This window comes from Chelmon rostratus, chromosome 20 (genome assembly GCF_017976325.1).
Source record: "Chelmon rostratus isolate fCheRos1 chromosome 20, fCheRos1.pri, whole genome shotgun sequence".
Taxonomy (NCBI): domain Eukaryota; kingdom Metazoa; phylum Chordata; class Actinopteri; order Chaetodontiformes; family Chaetodontidae; genus Chelmon; species Chelmon rostratus.
The window spans coordinates 14,205,500-14,225,561 of NC_055677.1; the positions used below are offsets into that span (position 1 = coordinate 14,205,500).

A 20,062-nucleotide genomic window follows, 5' to 3' on the forward strand; every position below is an offset into this window, starting at 1 on the left:
GGCCGGTACTCTCGCTGTGAGAAGTTTCTCATCAGTGTGTTTAATGGTTAATGTATAATAAAAGTGTCATTTTTGTGACTGGTCTGACTTCAGACTCACAGGCTAATAGCTGCATGAGTGTTGAAAGTGTTGTTCAGATTAATCTCCATCTCCTAACTGTTGATTACCTACGATATGTTGTCTTCTTAATATGTAATCATCGCTTGTTATCACACTACTGGTTTTGGACTTGGTGCCCTAAATTTTGGCCGTGATGCCGCAATGAATTTGTATTTTCCATGGGCCAAAGTGGCCTGGCCCTAAAAATGACTTAATTCCAGGCCTGAAGAACAGTCACCTGGTGGGATCGATACTAAATGAATTGAGTCCATTAGTCAGAGAAAGATGGAGCAAGTGCTGGGTACACAATGTTTCTCAAAACACACTTGTTAGACACCCTGCCCCTTAATATAACCCACAAAGGGTCCCAAATCTTTGTCCTTGATAATCTGATTTTTGAATTTCTGAATAGTCATTAAAATATTCAACACTGAATAGTTAATGCAACTATCATCTTGTCTCAATAAAAAAATTCCTTTGTTTTTTTTTTGGGGGGGGGGGCAGAGAGTGGTTGAATAGTTCCCAGTGAATATCCAATATTATTCGAAATGCCCATCCATAAAATTAATGTAAAGATTTCTACACCTAATTAATTGACTTGCTAATACACCTGCAGGTGCGCTGAAGAAAGAAAACAAACAAACATGAATAGAAAAATTCTAATCAGACTAATAAGCGTCTTTGTGCGAAGGCTTCAATTACCCTGCAATCTGCTGCTGTGCGACAGCCAGGCCATCACAGTATGGGCGTGTTGAGCTTTGCGGGCGGCACACCTCGTCGCTCTTGCAACACTCCGGCGAAACCCAGAGAGGCTCCAGACACCCCTCGCCTGAGACTAAGGGTAACAGGGTTGCTATAGAAACCCCCGAGCCCACCAGGAAGCTGAGATAATCAGAGATAGCGGAGACGGAGAGGGAGGCGGGGTGTCACGCGCGCACATACTGTACACACACAAACACGCGAGCAGATCAGTGCATGCATGGTGTGTGTTTATGCGAATCACGCTCGCAATATGAAAGTGTCTTAATGCGTCAGGTTAACGAGTGATCCCGAGATCTGGTGATGCTGCCCGTCAGTTAGCCTGTCAGAGGCTAAGTCATTACCGGAGAGTGGTGTTCAAAGCCTAATGCAAGCCTTTGATTTGATCATCTCCTCTGCTGCAATATCTCTCTCCCACTCTCCCTCTTTCTGCAGCCCTTCTCTCACATACATACTAACTACCAGTTTATTCCCCTCACTCACCCTCTGCACATCCTAATTACGTATAATAACTTTACCCAGTACTTAAAATAGAAAAAGAAAGCTAAATTGCAGTAGTTCCCACAACCACGATGCCTTTACCATCATGCTGTAGTGATGTATGACAGCTCTTGAGCACTGTAATTTTAGATCACATGTAAAGCCACGCTTAAAATTCCAGCTCATTATATAGACTTGATCCTAGTTTGTAATTACCAATTAACAGTCTTAATCAATACATAATAACATAATTTAATGGGTCAAAAGGCAATTTGGTGCTAAAACGCAAAGTTGACTAAAGGCTGGCATTAGTGTTGAATTGCTTGTAATTGGTGCAACAGGCTTTTTACCCTTGTGTTACATCACTTGAACACAAGCTCTTGACTTGCATACTTAAACTAAAACAATTTGACAGGAACAGACCACAGTAGAGCGAATGCAGCTTAGTGATTAGAAATGCCAGCAATCCACGTGACGATTTCGTCTAACAGGTGCTTTCACTGGCTAATATCAGGGGTTTTATCAGCACTCACCGATGAGCTCCTTGTTCCTGATGTCCAGGGCCATATTTCTGAGAGCCGTGGCCACAGCACACACCACCTTGTCGTTGTCTATCCTCAGTAGCTCCACCAGGATGGGAAGGCCTTTCTCCTTACGCACAGCAGCCCGGATGTACACTGACCACTGACAAGCAGAGAGCAGGAGGAAGACGGTTAAGCAGCAAAAACTGGCCACAGAGGGGGAGAGGCATGTTTACAGTTAAGGTCCTACATATATGATTTGAGAGGAAAGTGAGGCCAAACTTTAATATAACAAACAACAAACAAAAACTGGATGCATAAAATAATAGCAACAAACAATTCCACGATGCGTTTGTGGTGGTAATATTATTCATAACAGGAAGACTGTCTGAGATTTGTAACAATTTGCAGCAAAATGTTAAGATTTAGAATTTAAAAACATCTCAGTTTTTCTCATTTTGTTCATCATTCCTAATGGTTGCGTGATAACTACTTCTCGAATAAGATAATGGGGATGCAAGGCGTCCACTTGAGAGTGGTTGCAGTTGTGCCCACACAGCATGTCAAACATTGCAGGACACGGCAAAGACACCGAAAATATCCTCCTCACTTGCCAGTGATGCTTGTTTGGTCCCCTGTGGTCATACCTGTGCATCGGACATTGCATTATTTTCAATCCATGCATTCTTATTCTTCCACTGTCTTCTTGTCGCTACATTATATTATTCCTTTCTTTTTTTAACCAGAGACAGAGCGTAAATAATGTGGCTGCGGTAGGAAAAAGGGAGAAGAGACAGACAAAGCACAATGGGCAAGGTTGAGTGGGAGATGTTATATTCAGGGGCAATGTGAGAGCAGCTGAGGCATTACACTGACTCACAAGTGATATACTGTAAGAGGGAGAATTATATGAACCAGAGAGAAGAGTTTTGAGCTTGGAGACCACTCTACCCTCCCTCAATAACTATCAAGGTACGCTTAAACGCACCACTCGACCCAAAACGGCTCAAGTGGTGCCGCCTTGTGGGTCGCCTGTAGAAGACTGTGGATGCACTAAACAGCACCCAAGAATAGACATCAGCGAGTGAAGTGTGCAGCTAAAAGGGTCTGTCATAAGAATAATTTACCTCCAGGGGATGTTGAGGTTAAAACACAGCGTTGTTGTTCTTCGAGATCAACTGTCGCTCATATGGTCATTCTGGGAAATAACTGACCCTTCGAGAGAATTTATCCTACGTCTTCACCAATAGCTCAGTGAACAGAGGAAGCTGCTAGCAGCGCTGTTCTCAAAGTCAGGAGAGGGAGCTCGCTTAGAGAAGACACAAGAGAGCGCACACACATGCGCGCACACATGCAGCAAGGATCCAAAATAGAAAATGTGATTTCCTGAAGACCACCTGCCCCCATCATTTCCTCCTTCAACCTCGTCTCTCCATCGCCTCCTCTCCCACCCCCCTCTCGTTCTGTTTCTCTGTCCATTCCGCTACCAGTGGAAATCAGACACACGCACACCTCCCACACACATTTAAAGGACCACACAGACATCCCGCTCGACCACAGCGCGCCCCTCTGTCTGTCGCTCCCTCCCGAGTTCAAGTTTCCACATACAGCAAAAGTAACGTAACCTTTTAACTGAGCACTTTCTGACCACAGAAACATTTCCATCAACGTTCCCAGATGTCCGATGCAGTTTTACGATTCCAAGGTCATTCCGAGGATTACGCCGTCACACTTTCTACCTTTTGCCCTTATATATGCCTCCCTCAAGGCTAAAACAGCCCTCAACAACACTCTCCAATATGACTGCATGACTCATACATTACTACCATCTAGCTGCTTCCATCAGTCAGCTGCTGTTGAACCCTGGCTCTACTCCCTGGTGAGCTCCGGCTTGGAGACTTTACATTATTACACTTACTGCATTGCTGCTAAACAATATTATATACTACAGAACACATAAAATGGGATCATGCTCAACATATTTCAAAGTCAGCAGGACGGTGTAGCGAGCAAATAGAACATTATTCTGATTGACTGTGTCTTTGAGCTGTTTATTCCCTGTGCTGTGGCATTTACTGCAATCAAATCAGCCTTTGAATTTTAATAAAGACGGAACTGAACTTTAACCAGGCGATCAGTGTTAAAAAACTGTTTGCACACATCCAACCTTCCTTTGTGCGCTTGTTGATGTTAACCCCTTGTGAACATCTCGCTGGATATTGGCCTGCCATGAATACACATGCATTACTCAGCAGGGCCGTCCTGTAAAATCGCCATCCCTCACGGAGAATCTACCGCTGCCAAATTTATTTTCAATAAACAGAAGCCAAACCGGAGCTCTAATCTAGACTAAATCATTTCATATGAATGGGTGGGAGGCAAGAAGACCACTCGAGTCTTGTTCAATTGCGCAGAACGGCTCTTGGCTACATGCTGTGAGAGTTCCTAAAAAGAACATGCATTTATGTACACACACACACACCGTAATTTGTCCTACTTACACTGTCAATGCAGTCTTATCTGCACAAATAATGTGTGAACACTCTGTGTTCCTGCAGTCACTGCACGGCTGAGGAAGGACGTGAGCTTCAATTCTGCGTCACCGGCCCAACAGTCGTATGCTCTGCCAGAACGTGGTTTACCGTGCATTTACATGATTGTGCTCCTCGGCTCCCGTCATAATAATGTGAGGCTTCAAGTGAAGGAACACGAAGGTAAAAAGAGATAGGTAAATATTTCAAACCGAGCCGTTACCTTCCAGCTGCCTGCGGCAAGGTTCTGCAGAGCCCCGGCTGCTCCCTCCAGGGTGTCGGGATTGGAGCACTCAGACAGCAGGGTGAGGTATGGCTTGACGATTGTGGGGTGCCACAGCATCTGAACCCCTTTGGGGGGCTCAGCCGTGTCCGGAAAGGGGCCCACGCCATCCCACTGTGAAAGAGGAGACAGAATGGGATGTATTTTTTACTTTTACACCAAACTGAGAAGCAGTGTTTCCTGTTTTTTTCTGGTAGAAAGGTTCTGGATTATGGCAGCAAGGTTAACTAAAACAAGATTTTCAGTGTGTTCAAGTTACACTAAACAGTAAACAGAGTTTTTCAAGGAGCAGAAAACACAGGCAAACACTCAGATCCCCTCCTTTTCCCATTTGGTTTTGGGAATTCATCTGATTCCATCCCTGCAATATTCATGATATCTCTGGATGAGTATACCGTATACTCTCATGTGCATGCGTTGCGTTAGAATGGTTGCATGCATTTCTAAAAGCCAACTACATCTCCCTCAAGTACGCCCTGACATATGAAGAAGTCAAAGAGACGCTGCGTACATCGCTCTCTGTCAGTCTGATGTGCAGGAGAGAACGGTGATGGAGGGGAGAGGTGGGAAGGGGCAAAAGATAGAGAGAAAAGAGATGAAAAGAGAGACTGTGAGCGAATGTTTCACTCCTACATTTGCTTTGACAAATAAACCTAAAGCTCCACACCTCTCGTCCCATTTACCTCCGCCCCCCTCCTCTCCTCCACTACAATGGAGTCCCTTGATGTCTGAAGCTCTTTGTTGAGTGACATGCCCACACCTCTTTCACGTAGGCATGAACCCACAGCTATCTCTCTTTCTCTACCTTCATTTCTGTTTTTTTCCTCTCTCTTCTCCCTGCTTGTCATTATCTTGCCCCCTCGTCTCTCCTGTTGATTCTTTCTCTGTACCTCTCCCTTGATTTCTCCCCCTCTCTCTTGCTTGCTTACCTCCCTCTCTCCCAGCTTTCTTCTTCTATTTCCATCCTTCTCTCTCCAGTTCTCAGTTTTTCCTCTCCCTATCGACCTTCTCGGTTTCGCTCTACTGCTTCCCCTCCTCCCCTTGTCTCAAGGTAAACTAGGCTAGTGTGTGTCTTGAGAGAGGTGCTCTGGAGTGTGTGTGTGTGTGCGTGCGTGTGTGCGTGTTCTTATCTATACATAGATTCTCTGATCATAAAATCAAAGGCTTCTTATATTTTGAAGTGTGTAGAGGCGCTACAAGAGGCATCAACTCTTTCACAGTTGAGTTCTTTCTGTTGCCTAGAGACATCCTGCATACTAAATATTAATGTATAATGGTAATTTGTGTATCTAAAATTCTCTCAAGATTAAATATACCAACCATTTTTAAATGTATTTGCTTCAGTACAAGAAACAGGTCCACACGCAGCCTTCAAATCTCATCGTTTAAAAGGTGAATTCCATACTGTCTTTTTAAGCCATGTACCGTTTTTCACATCTTGCATCTGTATGGTAAAACCGGTGACCGTAAAACACTACAGCTGCCACATTTACTGCATCTTAAGCTCTAAATTGTCTGCTATTGGGAAATGGATGAAGTTGACTTGCAGTTGTCCTGCTTGACAATGCCAGCAAAGTCAGCGATGCGTTCACATTCAAGCTATCTGGTCAGACAGCTGGAAAACAGAAAAACACTCCAAAACCGCTGTAATATCATTATACCTTCACTTATGTTGTTTATAAAATTGCACTGTTTGCTTCAAGAATTTTCAAGAGGCAGCTGAAAGTCTTGAAAAAAGCAGAAATTTGTAGAATATTCCTGAATAAAAAAAAAAAAAAAAAAACCCTGAGTGTGTGAGTGTGTGTGTGTTCCAGTAGTCCATTAGGAGTGCTTAGGTCTAGTTCAGGCTCCCGTGCTGCTCCTTGGCCTTGCTGTCTGAACCTGTAATAAATGACTAAGGGGACTACATTACAGTCTAACCGCCTGTGTCTCTCTCCCTCACTCAGGCTCTCAATCTGTCTCTCTCTCCCTCTTGCCTGTTTTTTTTTTTCCATACATCATTCCCCTGTCTTTCTATCTTTGCTTCTCTTTCACTGTCTCTCACCGCATTTACACCTGGTATCAAAATTGGATCTGCATCCAGATACGTTATCTGGATAATAAACGATCCGATCTTGCCTTTGTGTTTGGACCCTGGTATCTCTAATGCGTTCTCGTTATCCTCACTGAGATCAGATCTCTGTCCTCCAGAGCAAAACCTACGCTCGAGTAATTTGAGATGGTGGCAAATCAGCTCCAGACTCCCTTAAAAAAAATCACAGAGTTTTGTGAGTTGTTGAGTTAGGGGAAACTAAAGAAACTTTGTAAAACGCTGTCTGCGAAATGTCCCCTCTTGTTAATTCGGCAAAGGTCACTCCTTCCTTTGTATAAAAGAGATTGTGTCAGTTTGTCCCTGTGTGTTGCAGTACCAGCATGTAGGCTACAGCTGACGTGTCGTACAGATATTTCTTTCTGTACATAATTAATTTCCCACCTGCGTTGGTTTAATTTTTCACACAGTTCTGTTCTCTTTTAGCACTTTCATGGTACAGAATAGACATTTAATCAGTAATCGCTTTCTAAAGTTGAACGACTTATGTTTTATGCTGGCATATATTTGTATCAGTGCTCATGTTGTGTACGGATGCCACCAACCTAATGTCTGAACACATTTCCAAGCCAGACACATTCCAATCACAATGCATTTACACTTCATTAACTAATTTAATTAATTTTTTAATTAATTCTGAATACAAATTGCATCCTAATACTGTGTGTTAATGGGGTCTCTGTGCATGGCACAAATATTTGGTCCAGATAAATCAAGCTATGACTTAAGGATGCGTTTGTCTCTTGGTTTTGGACCCACGGGCAATTCTAGCACACATGCTCATAACCTAGTAAGTAAGAGTTCTGGAGGCTGGTCAAGTGTGTTTTTGACTTCATGAAAATGTGGGCTCTTGTCCTTTGAGAGTCCACCTTGACCTTAACAGTTAGAAAAAAGCACAAGAGTAAACAGCGGGCACAATGAGGCTTTTAACAAGAAAATTTGGGCTTAAAAAAGTATAGTAAAGTTCATATATTTGAAATGTGATTAAAAACAGAAGGGTGGCTTATGAGCCCATGCATTTTGAAAGCCAACGCTTTTGAACTCATCTTGCAGAATGCTCTGTTTTCCATTATTTACCACACATGTCCCTGCTGAAGGCACGGCCACCTCGGCCACTCACACTGCATCCCTGCTTCAACATGAAAGCTGCCTGCTTCTACTTTTTGCACCCGTGTGTATCTATTCAGATGGGGAACAGATGAAAGTGAGAAAATTAATAAGTAAGCAGACACACACAATGAATGTGGATGCCCTCATACAGGGGGACATGCAGGGCACAAGGGGTCACTCAGTGTTTTATGCATGGAAATGATGTGTATCATATCCCATCACCTGATCTCAACCCAACTGAACACCTATGGGAGACTTTCGATTTGCTCTCCATCACCATCATAACTAACCCATTTTTCATCCATTATATCCATTTATGTCTCCATTAATCCCTCACCCGCCTATTATCTCTATCATTACCTGATCGGCTCCCTTCTTTTTCTTCTTCTTCTTCCCCCAGCAGCCAGAGCTCTCTCCATCGCGGCCGTTGGCATCACAAAGCAGGCCGTCCAGCTCCTCCAACCCCCCCTGCTGGCCGTGGGACGTCTCGGCAGCCAAACGATACGACAGGTTCCTCAGGATGCAAACACAGTTCTCCACCGTCTGGAGATAAAAAGAGTCGGGAGAGATGAGAGGTGAAGTGGGGTAGTGAGGAAGAAAGGGTCGGGGGGGAAGAGATATAAATGTATAAAGCGAAAGAGCTGAGGTGGAAGATTTGTGTTTGATGCCATTTAATGAAACATATCGCTTGAAAACATGGCGCCAACTCAAAGTCAAAGCATGCTAATAAAAACCACCCACTCTCACACTTTTACTCTATCGCCCTTCCACCCCCACCCACGAGCCAGACAGACGGGGACAGTGAGAGACAGAGAGAGAGAGAGGGAGAAAGGAAAGAATTAAGATAATCTCACAGGTAATATGCTTCTGTATTTTGTTAGCTCTGACTTTGAGATGAGATTAGAAGAAACTCAGGTAAATGAGGAAAAATGACAAGCCCGATATATTGTATCACACCCCATTAAACACCAAGTTCAGAGGCAACGCTGCCAGCGGAGGGGCGCGTGAGTGTGTCTAAATGAGAGCAGACCAATCCTTACAGTGTACGTACATTGTACTTGCACGTGCACGTGCCTGTGTTTAGCGCCACAGAGAAAGGGGAGTCATCGAGCCAACAGAGTGGAAATTAACAAAGACAAATCATCAATCTTCTCTCTGTCTGACCGTTGGTTTATGCAAAAACAACTAAGGAGTGTAATTGAACAGCCTCAAGAGACGCAACAAACAAAACAATGTCTCACTCCAGCGAGCTGCAGTCATGTCTGAGACTCTGTTCACATGCTATTAGAGAATGAAGCAGGGGAAGTTACATTTTATGTACAATTTGCGTTGACATTTCATATTTCGATCCGCTATTTCACATTCAGTCAGCGCCCTGTTCTTTCCTGCTGCGTGGTTTAGGGAATAAAAGCGCTATTCACTTGCGTATCGTCTCTGCAGGGCGGTCAGAGGTTGGGGTCAGTGACCAACAGCAGCGCTATAATAGAAATTCCAATCTCGGCGTTGCATAAGAATCTACAGAAAACAAACTGATACATTTGTGTTGTTGAAAGGTTTGGACTGTGTGACCTTGTGCTTCTTTTCACACTGTGCTTTTATAATGTGCTTGTCCCTTGCACTCCTCTGAGACACTACACTACACACATTAATGGACAATTCTCCCCACAGTGGTAAACCACTTTTAATGCAAGCTCTTAAATATCAACATCATATAATCTACGAAACGTCAGCACTATATCGGTCGTGTATATAAAGTGATGTGCTTAGTCTATTAGGTCTTGCGCCATTATTTGAAATGACTGCATCAGTTAAGTTAATTGCTTCTGTGTGCCAGTACATGCTGTGAAACTTCCTCACATCCGCGCAGTTCCTCACAGCATAATAGCAGTAATCTGCGGAATGTGTTTAATGGGACGACCGACTATAAAACATAATTGTCACATTACATACGGTGAATGTTCCTCTGATCTTGTGCATTTCTGTCTGGATCTGCGGACATGAAAGGCGAAGAGGAGAGAGCTGAGACTGTCTTGATGATCAAAACGTCCTGAGAGTGATGGCGAGTGGATATTTTCGTGCGTGCACGAACAGAGACGGAGCTGATTATGTTAAGTATATGGGCACGTGAACTGGTAGATAATCAGTCAGAATGTTACTTGAACCATCTCGGCTTGTGTGTCTTAATAATTTCTGCATTCTTGTATTTTGTTGTTGGCTGTATTTTTAATGGTGACCACACAGATCGGTCGACTAAAGAGGCCAATGAGTGAACAGGAGGAGGTAGTCTGCGCAAAGAGCATGTGGCTAATGTGCATCGCTATTTCAACAGCGGCCACTTGCTGGTTCACCTGCCAATCAGTCTCTGTTACTGTGGCGACGGCAGTCCTCCTCTGGTGACTGGGGTGGACGGTTAAACAGTGATTAAGGATGGCCATTTCGAGAGGCTGGGAGACAGGGAGACCTTGAGAAGTCAGCCATCCGCAAAACTGTTTATGTAGTATTGACTCGCCCCCACACGTACTGTGGCATGCACACACGACATGAACACGTCCTCGCGCAGAAAACACAAAGTGAACATAGACACACTCAACTTCAGCTGAGCTAAACTGTCAGCAGGAAGTGCTGCAGCTATCTGAATTTCAGGTCGTTAATTTGCCCTTAATAAAACATGTTGATGAACCACACTCTCCTTGAAATCTAAAATCATTCTTCCTTGTGGCTGTGAAAGCAGTTCCACCCGTCTTTGTTCTATTTCTCACCTCCAGCGCAATGAGAAGGTTTCACCAGTTCATCCATGTCTACCCGACTCTGAATGAGACACTTTTCTCTCTTGCGGCCCGACTTGTGTGGTTTTAATACAAAGCACAATGGATGGAGATAAACACACATACGTAAGAGTGTGAAAGAATTTCTGCAGACACGACCGTGCCCATTACATAAACACAAGCTCAGATATTCAACCGCACACGCACCTTGCTGTCGATCTCGCTGCTGCCCAGAGAGGTCTGGATGACGTAGAGCAGAGCATCTGTCAGGCCATCGCACTCCCTCATCCTTCGTCTCGCCTCCTCACCCGCAGAGCTTACATTCCTGCAACACACACACACACACGCACACACACACAGAACACTGGTCAGAGTATGTGTGTGTGCGTCTGTGTTTGCCAAATAGAAAGAGGAACACAAATGCAGACAGAAAGAGAGTTGGTGAGGAGAGAAGATAAGACAGGAAGACAGATGAAGGAAAAAAAGGAAGTAGGTAATGATGGGTGTGGAGAGAGAGAGCCTGGCAGCTCTCCCTAAACTAAACAATTGAAAAGGGAACATTAAAATTCTGGATTCATCTCAATCTATGCCCTGAAGGCTCGCTTCAATCTAAAGCACTTGACTTGAGTCCAACAAAAAAAAAAATAAATAAAGGGCAGGGGGGATGTTCAGTGCCTGAACTTCACAGCCAACATGCACGCCAGCGCTGCTTTGATAATTTGACAATACTGTCCCATTTATTATTAGCAGCTTTGCCAATATGATGCCCAGAAATAACGGATGCAAATTTAATTGAACTGGAGGTACAGGTGGGTGGTGTTGGGTTGGATTTGTTTGGGTTTCACCGTGGAGCTGTCTGTGATGCAGAGACACTCAGTACCAGACGCTGACTCATTTGCCTGTGTCAATAAAACAGATATGAAACTGAAGTGTGTAGCATAAGCTAGACTGAACATTGTGTTTCCCTGACAAGTCCCTTTTGGAAATACCACCTTCGCTCAAATATATGTGTAAATAAATGTGTGAACTTTCAAAAATGACACGCTTAAAGTCATATATGTAGCATGCGCTTCAACACATACTGGATATAATTAGGGTGGTCGATGTTGTGTTTTCACAGTGTTACTGCCAATGAAATATACTACACAACAAAGAGAGATAGAGAGAAATAGGTCAATAGATTTTAAATTGATTAACAAGTTGGAAGAAAAGAGGAGATAATTTTGACGTATAGTGTATACTTTATGTGCTGGTGTGAAGAGGAGATAATACATCTTTTGTCTTAGAGGTTCCTGAAGTTCATTTTCCAAAGACAGCTTCATACAGTAAATCCCCATCGCACAAATAGCACTCTCTGTGAGTACAGACTGTGTGTCACAGCTTTTAGGAAAATCAATGTTAGAGCCATAACAAGCATAGTGTAGTACGTGTGTGTGTGTGTGTGCGTGTGTGTGTCTATGTGTAAATACCCGAGAGACAAATGTATGCACGCAGTCTTAAAATCTCATTGTCGCAACCACTCGATACATTTCCTCAGCTGAGTCACAATTTGCTAAATCAGTTCTGGTCAATTCGGTTTATAACAGAAGGAGGCAGTGATGTCCTCCAAAATTGTCAGATTACACAATATTGTCACTATTAGTGCGGCGAGTGGAAACACACATTGCTCAGGGGAGGCAGGTACATTTAAGTGGATGATTGCGTTGATCAGTGATCTTCGCTATTTCCTCCACGATACACCAGAAGCCATTCAAACAGTAAGCATATCTGCTAATAATTTGTCATGCCGGAACACACTATATGTAACGCAGCCAATACAGTCCTGATTAACAACAGGCTTACATTAATATTGGGATGAGTGGAAGCAGGCCGTGCAGGCAGTGTATTGTTGCAATCCTTGTGAAGCATCCAAGATGAGCACCGGCGAGCCAGTTTCTCTGTTTCCTCTTGATAGTGTTCATGGTTGACTCACAAAGGACAGCCATCGCTTTTTGTACAAGTGGTTTCAAAGTGGGGAAATCTCCAAACTCCAGAAGTGGCCAACACCTGCTCTGAGTTCAACTTCTGCTGGATTCAAATTCTGCCCTCAGCTCTTCCAAAACATCAACAAATCCTCTGTGGCTGAAGAGCCGCTGACCTGCTTTCCTCGTTCGGCACACCGCTTCGTTCACGTCCACCTGGTTTGTGACTTTGTTTGATTTGAAATCAACACATTCTTATTTATTGGGCAAATCACACCGGCTGGCATGAGACGCTGCAATAGCCAAATTAATGATAATAACATGAAAGTGTGCAGTGTTGCCAGATTGGCCAAAGTTTCCACCTTTTTTAGCAATATCCATTTACTTCAGCAAAAGTAACTCTGGTGTAGATGTTTTGAGGTTACTTGCTACAGCACCTTTTATGTTTTTTTTTTAATTTTTTTTTATATCTGTATTTAGTGGCGGGTTGTTACACACTGAACATTACTGCATTAATCCGTTATCCTTCCTGGGATGGGTGAAGAGAACAGGCAAATAGAGAGCAAGAACTTAAAGAATTAACAAACAAATTACTGAAGTTTGGTAACATGAGTTTAAATATCTGTCTTTAAAGGCAAAATATCAAAAAAACTGTAATAGACGTGTGAATGAGGAGACAATGCGATGGCATGAATGAATAAGTTCATCCATCACACTGGCATAATAAAGAGATCACAGCTGTTTCACCAGTCTATGAGATGAGGTCAATCATTTATTGTACTGATGAGAAAGAGAGAGCGGGAGAGAGAGGGGAAGACACAAGAACTCAATTAAAACTTCACGTTCACGGCTCTCCGCCTCTAAGAGAAGGTCAAGTCATTTCACCCGCTTTGAATGCTAATGGGCAAACTAGCACACGATGGAAAACCCGCTTAGCAGAGACACAATTCTCCGTCGAGTCGATATAAAACAACAGAACAGTGAAAACACTTCACCTTGACTAATGTTTAAGCACCAACGACAGGAGGTGGGAGGGCGAGAGAGGGAGGATTATTTATTGCCTTAACGCTCAGCCTTGAATATGCTGACTTCACTCTGAGTTCCATCAAGTTTTTTATCTGATACCTCCACGGGTGGAGGCGAAGGCACCTGACCGTGCAACATAAATGTTAAACTGAGAGAACTCAGAAACAAAAATGGGGATGTTTGCCTGCAAAGATGCACTGTGTGCTGAAAATGTCCTTAACTCTGTTGTATACAGGTTGGACAAGAATTTAAAGCTCCTAATGAAAAATAAGGGGAAAAAACAGAGACATGAAGGCTTTCTCAATGACATTTAGCGAGCTCCCAGTTTTCAGTCACTGTCAGCTTCTGAGTCTCCGTGGGGCATTTCAAGGCCCTCCAAACATGTTTTTGGACATTATAACAGACTAGTTATGCACAGTCAGATCGTGTTATTCAAGCTCAGATTTCCTGGACACAACTGCTCAAGAACTGGTTTGAATCCTCTCAGACCGGGTGTTGGAGAAGCATGATTCTGCAAACTCTTTTAAAAAAAACGACAAAAATAAAATGTATAACCAGTTTTAGAGAAATTCCACGTTTCTAGAAGGGTCACATTTTTTCAGTCTGAAAATTAGAAACACAGACCAATGACGTCCCTGCAAGAGGCGCATTAATCTGTTGTCGACTGATTTCTTCCACGGCCCTGCACAACGACAATAAGCGAGGCCGGATCACAATGGAATCCATTTATGTTTGTAAAATAGAGAGCAATTCTGCACAGGAGGTGTCTCTTAATACAGGTACCCGTCCTTCTTGTCAGTATCACCACGACTTGCTATTGCTCCGCGTAAGTTCCTGTGTAATCTTTTAAATACCTAGAAATGAAAATTCTGATGCTGTACCATGTTATACGCGTAGCTACACTGGCTGCTTAATAGCTTGTGTCTGTCTGGACACACTGTGCTGGAAAAGCCTGTGCACAGCTGCCCCATGGACTGGAGATGAACACTGCCATGAGCGTGTGTTTGTGTGTACATGCGAGGAAGAATGTGAACGTACTTGTGTCCGTGTGAATTGTGTGTGTGTGTGTGTGTGTGTGCGTGCACATGCGCTTGTTAGTCTAGTGGTTCTTTAATGAAGCATGAAATATTGTGCCTTTCTGCAACACGCCTTTCCTTCTGTGCTAGTTACTGACAAACACAGCGAGGGCTGGATTTCTTATGCAGAAAATAGCCTGCTAACTTTCTTTTCTTTTTTTTTTTTTTTTGCTGGGTGCAATGTGTCCTCAGGCATTCTCACATCTCGCCGTGTTGCATCACAGAATATTTAGCTGATGCTAGCTTTGTTTGTTTGACTCAGTTTCCTCATTCTGACATAAGGGATTCACAGACCCTGGTAGCATAATCTGTGCATATGGTTATCAGTCAGAGTGGAAGAGGGAGAGCGAGGGGGAGGGAGGGAGAGAGAGAGAGAGAGAGAGCAGGTCAGATGGCATATTTTATAAGAAGACGAATGACGAGTATGGAAGGTGACATTTTAAAGCAGTGTGTGTGCATGAACTGTTAAAACACTGTTGAAAGAGTGCATGTGAGCAGCTACATGCTGGTTTTCAATGACTTCTCTGTGTGCGTCTGAATGTCCTTAAATTTAACTGGTAATCTCTACTATTTAACGAGTCCATTACAGGCTTACACTGCATCCTATCTGGTGTCAATCCTCATTAATTCAGTCTAAGTCATTAGCCTGCGTCGTTAAATAATTACCTACCGAGCAAAAAGACACTGAACTTGATTAAACGCCCCATTCAGAATTAAACATTGTTATTTTAGCTGCAGTTAAGTAACAGGAAAGTGGCGGTGATGCCGGGGCTAAAGAGCAAGCCATTTCACGACCTTACCTCAGAATGTTTTGAATAACACATCGTGTGCACAGTCCTAGCAAAGGTAAAGTGTTAATATTCAGACATTTCTGCATTCCAGGAGCGTGATAAACAACATTTGGCTCCGTTTTATGTACAATTTTTGGGAAGACACATGGAGAGAAGCGTAGTCTTGTGGTATGCGCCCTCTTTAAGGGAAACGAATTAGAAAACAAATCAGAACATTTATTGGAGTGTTGCAGGGCCAGCATCAATTCAATGTATACGTCAGTATAATTAAACCGTTATAGTTCGGTTGTACACTGGAGCTTCTTCTTTTGGCCCCAGCTTCACTGGACTTATGCAAAAGTTATGTGCTTAAGGGACAGCGTGTCACCTCCCACCTATTTTTTTTATCATCTAGTCTGGCAACCCGTCAAACATTTTTAGCATCAAACCTTCAGGCCACAAACCATCTGCTTTGATTGATTGATTTGGTCCATTGCACCAAAATTGCATTGCTCTGCTTTGTAAATATGCAGTAGTCTCTGCTCGTTGACTTTGATTTTATCATTTTAGCTGTTGGTTTTACTCTATTTGTAACTTCCTGTTTTATCAGTTTGATTTTGATCTGATCATCTTTTTAGTCTTGCCTTCCACTTTTATTCTCGCCTTCTTTCTGTAGCGTTTATTTCTTTAATCATACATACCTGTATCAAGGCAGATTGTAATCCATCTGCCTTTACTGTAAAGCACTTTGGGTCAGTTCCTGTTGTTTTTAAATGTGCAACATATATAAATAAACTGACTTGACTTCTCAAAGAAAACATGGCTAACCTGTTCTTTACGTAGTTTCCAATCAATTGGAAATTTAGCCTCTACTCTTGCAACTACAATCACGCCAGTTACAACACCCTTAAGCGTATTTTGACTTACATTGGTTATCAACACACTCATATTTCATATGAAAAGTAGCATCCACACATAAATGACAAAAAGTTCACTAACAAGCTTCCAGAAATCTGCAGGAGCTCAACTGGAAGCCATTAAAGCGTAGCAAAGCCGAACTTGTTTTTGGCCAATTACAGTGTTTAAAAGATACGGGACAGGTTATACATGTTTCATTTGGCATCGATTTTCCTTCCCAGGGTGCAACGGTGTACCTAAATTAGCTGAGACTGAGCAAATCACAGGTTGGCCAGTTTCTAATGTTTTAGCTGTCTGCAGATCCTTGCAGCATGTAGAGGAAAGATGTGAACATGAGTGACTCTCGGACAGATGGCTCTCTAATGTCACTCAAGGAACAAATGACTTTGTCTCAAACAGCTGGTGTGTGGTAGCTCTGCACAAGTGTCTGACCGTGAGTGTGTGTGTGTGTGTGTGTGTGTGCGTGTGTGAGGGCACAGGCAGCAGAGGGTCATCACCAGATGGCACACACATGCATACACACCAATTAATATCAATGTATTAAATATGGAAACAAACTCATTCGTGACCACACACTCCTTATTCTTCATTCATCTAATAAGTCATCCTACTGCTCTCCCACATCTGTGGGTGTCTGAAAGGAAACAAACTGAAAGCGTTTATGAGTGTGCGATCCTGTTGAGCACAGAAATACACAAGTGTGCACGTGCACACACACACAAACATTGTGTACAGTGGAGGCAGCAGGTTTTTTCTGGCTTGGCTGTTAACCAATAACCTGCAGGGAGGTAAACAGCCTCTGAATGGAGGATATGGAAACCCCTCCACAGGAGACCTTGTGTCTGGCCTGATAACAGTGTGTGTGTGTGTGTGTGTGTGTGTGTGTGTGTGTGTGTGTGTGTGTGTGTGTGCAAATGTGTGAATAGGGTGGGGCTTTTAATGCCCACCACCCGATTAGAAAACATATGGGTCCATCATGATCATTAGCTACTTGGCCCGCATTTAATCCATGCACACGTGAGCACATGCATACATGGAATTACACACACACACACGCATGCACACACACACACACACACTAGCACAAACCCAAAAGCGAAAGCACCTGATGCCCTGACACCAGTTCATTCCTATTATCATGTGCAACTCCCACATGTCGGCTGTGATTTCTGAGATTGATTCACACACACACACACACACACACACACACACACACACACACACACACACACAAATAGCTCACATACAGTACATGCACCCTCAAAAACACATGCACACACACAGATAAACAGACATAGATTCACCAGTGTACACAAGGGCATGCACACACTCTGATGCATTACACAGACACACAAGCACTCGCAGCAAAGGGATAATGAGAGAGGTGAGAGGTCTGAAATTGAGCTGAGGTACACTGGGGCCTGAACATTGTGGCCTTGTGTCACTTTAACCCCCCCAGAACAGATACTGAGATAGAAAACAGCCCTGGAGAGCAGCACAAACACCTTCATTACTCTCTGTGTCTCAGCTCCCGTCCCTGAGATCCTGTTAGTCTCTCCCTCTCATTGTTTCCCACTTCTGCATTCTCTCTGCTCTAATCTTTCCAACTTCTGGCCCTCTTCTCTCCTACTCTCCTGTCCTCCTCCTCCTCTACCAGCTTTTACAATTTGATCTGTAGCTTCTCAGTGTGGAGCAGTGCAGTGGCAGCATCATTTGTCATCCTCTGCAGAGGATCACACTCACACACACAAATTTAAGTCCTATAAACACCCCAGTGAGTTAAGAAATAATAAAGTTGACATAAAAGTTCAAAAGTCTACACAGTTTTCTGGCAACAGATGACAACTTTGTCTTAAAAGTTGAAGGCGATACACCTTGCTTTAGGATAAACAAACAACTAGAAGAAGCACAAATGTTCTTTCACTGCAGTGGTGTGCAGCATTATCATGCACAACACTTTATCTTTAAATAATCATTTCCTTCAAATCACAAAAAAGATCTTTTCCATGTGCCCTTACTGGTATCTACCCCTGCAGATGGTGAGACAGATTTTGTTTGAAGTCTTTTTAGACATCTGAGACTTCTGCCGACACCGCTGTGCAGCGGAGGTGAATTTAGTTTGAGATGCAAACAATTGAAAAGTGACATTTGAAAAACTCTCTCAAGCAAATTCTTTCCAACCTGCATCGGCAGATACCAAGAATAAATCTTTTCAGTTGGATGAACTAACCCTTTACTCTTTTCTTGTGATGATTTAAACACAATTCACACTTAGCCATTGCCAAAATGTGCCAAATACTTACCATATGTGGGTATTACTAATCCGTAGACATTTCTGAGCTCAAACAGCGAAAAACATCCAAATGAAATTTAATAATGTGTTGGATTTTCACTGCAGCTTGAAGATTCAAAATTCATTATGTGATGCACAAGATGCTACCTCCAATATGTATAAAGTTCAAAGACATTACACATTAAAAATAACTTCATAATAACAACTATCTATATTATGAACCCTTGTGATGTAATGTATACACAAACATTACACCTCTGTAAAGTGTTGTCATCCCCATCCCCACACTTAGGTGGACAAGTTATAATGCAACCCAAATGCAAATGCAGCACTGCAAAACAGCATTAAATCAGCACTGCTCTGACTCATCCCAGCACAAAAATGAAAGAAAAAAAATGACACTATAAGTTCCCCCTGTGTAAAATTTATTGCAAATGCAAAGCTATTAGTGGAGTGAATTAGATTTGTACAGGTGTTCATGATGTTGAGTTATTGTGCATAATGATCTTGTCCTGTACCACCGGCCCCCATGGCACTTCCTGTGCTGTTCCATTAGAATGCTGACAATAAAAGCTACAGAAAACTACACTACTTTCCAGGAGCTTATTTATGCCACCTCTAACTGCAGCCAAGCAATGCAGCCGGCACAGTTCATGATTTAGAAATCAAAGTGGTGTACTTCACATTATAGTATCCTCTGAGGTGGAGCAGTGGAGCAAACAGAAGTGGACAGGGCTGTGGTGCTGTTATTGATGGGGGGCAGCATGTTGTAACATGTTAAAATCAAGGACAGCTGATACAGATGAAAGTGGATCGGTATACATTTGACAGCCAGCAGTCAGAGAAGTATGACTGAAAAGCATTCACAAGCATGCAAATTTTCCGCAAGTCAATATTCACAATTACACATTTTGGATATTTTGTAAGACCAAAATTATGCAAGCTAGTATTCATATTTAAAGCGATCACAAATGGAACAATGACTGGAGCCAATGGTGCCTTTGCTTATGTATGTTGATTGCATACAGACATGCACACAGCGTAGCACCTTACACATAGATTTATGTGAATACATACAAAAACCTGTTTGTAACATCTTCAAAATGGCTTTGAAATGCCTTTGAGAGACAGTCAATAGCTGGAGATAACCATTCGAAACAGCTTGAGAGGAGCTCTGCAAAGCGAGTGGGGTGAGGTTTAATCCAGAGGCTGCTGGTGGTTGATTGAGTATACAGCTCAAAGGGAGACAGCCAAGTGGACATGGAGGTTTTCTTTCGAGACGTCACAGCCCTCTGAGGAGCTGGTGTGAGAGTGTGTGTACATAGATGAACAAATGTTTTTTTTAGGATCAAGGACCAGAGCTCCTTTCCGCGCTAACGAC

The 20,062-nt window shown here is 43.0% G+C and overlaps 1 protein-coding gene across 1 annotated transcript in view; it reads right to left on the bottom strand.

Annotated features, from left to right (window-relative positions):
* The window catches only part of ctnnd2a (catenin (cadherin-associated protein), delta 2a), a 198,205-nt gene that overhangs the window by 31,300 nt on the left and 146,843 nt on the right, over nucleotides 1-20,062 (bottom strand). The window contains exons 16-19 of the mRNA XM_041961934.1: nucleotides 10,845-10,962; nucleotides 8,233-8,415; nucleotides 4,614-4,787; nucleotides 1,872-2,022 (exon numbers count right to left, since the gene is read on the bottom strand). Of these exons, the coding sequence (XP_041817868.1) occupies nucleotides 1,872-2,022; nucleotides 4,614-4,787; nucleotides 8,233-8,415; nucleotides 10,845-10,962 (626 nt within the window). The remainder of the gene's footprint in view (nucleotides 1-1,871; nucleotides 2,023-4,613; nucleotides 4,788-8,232; nucleotides 8,416-10,844; nucleotides 10,963-20,062) is intronic.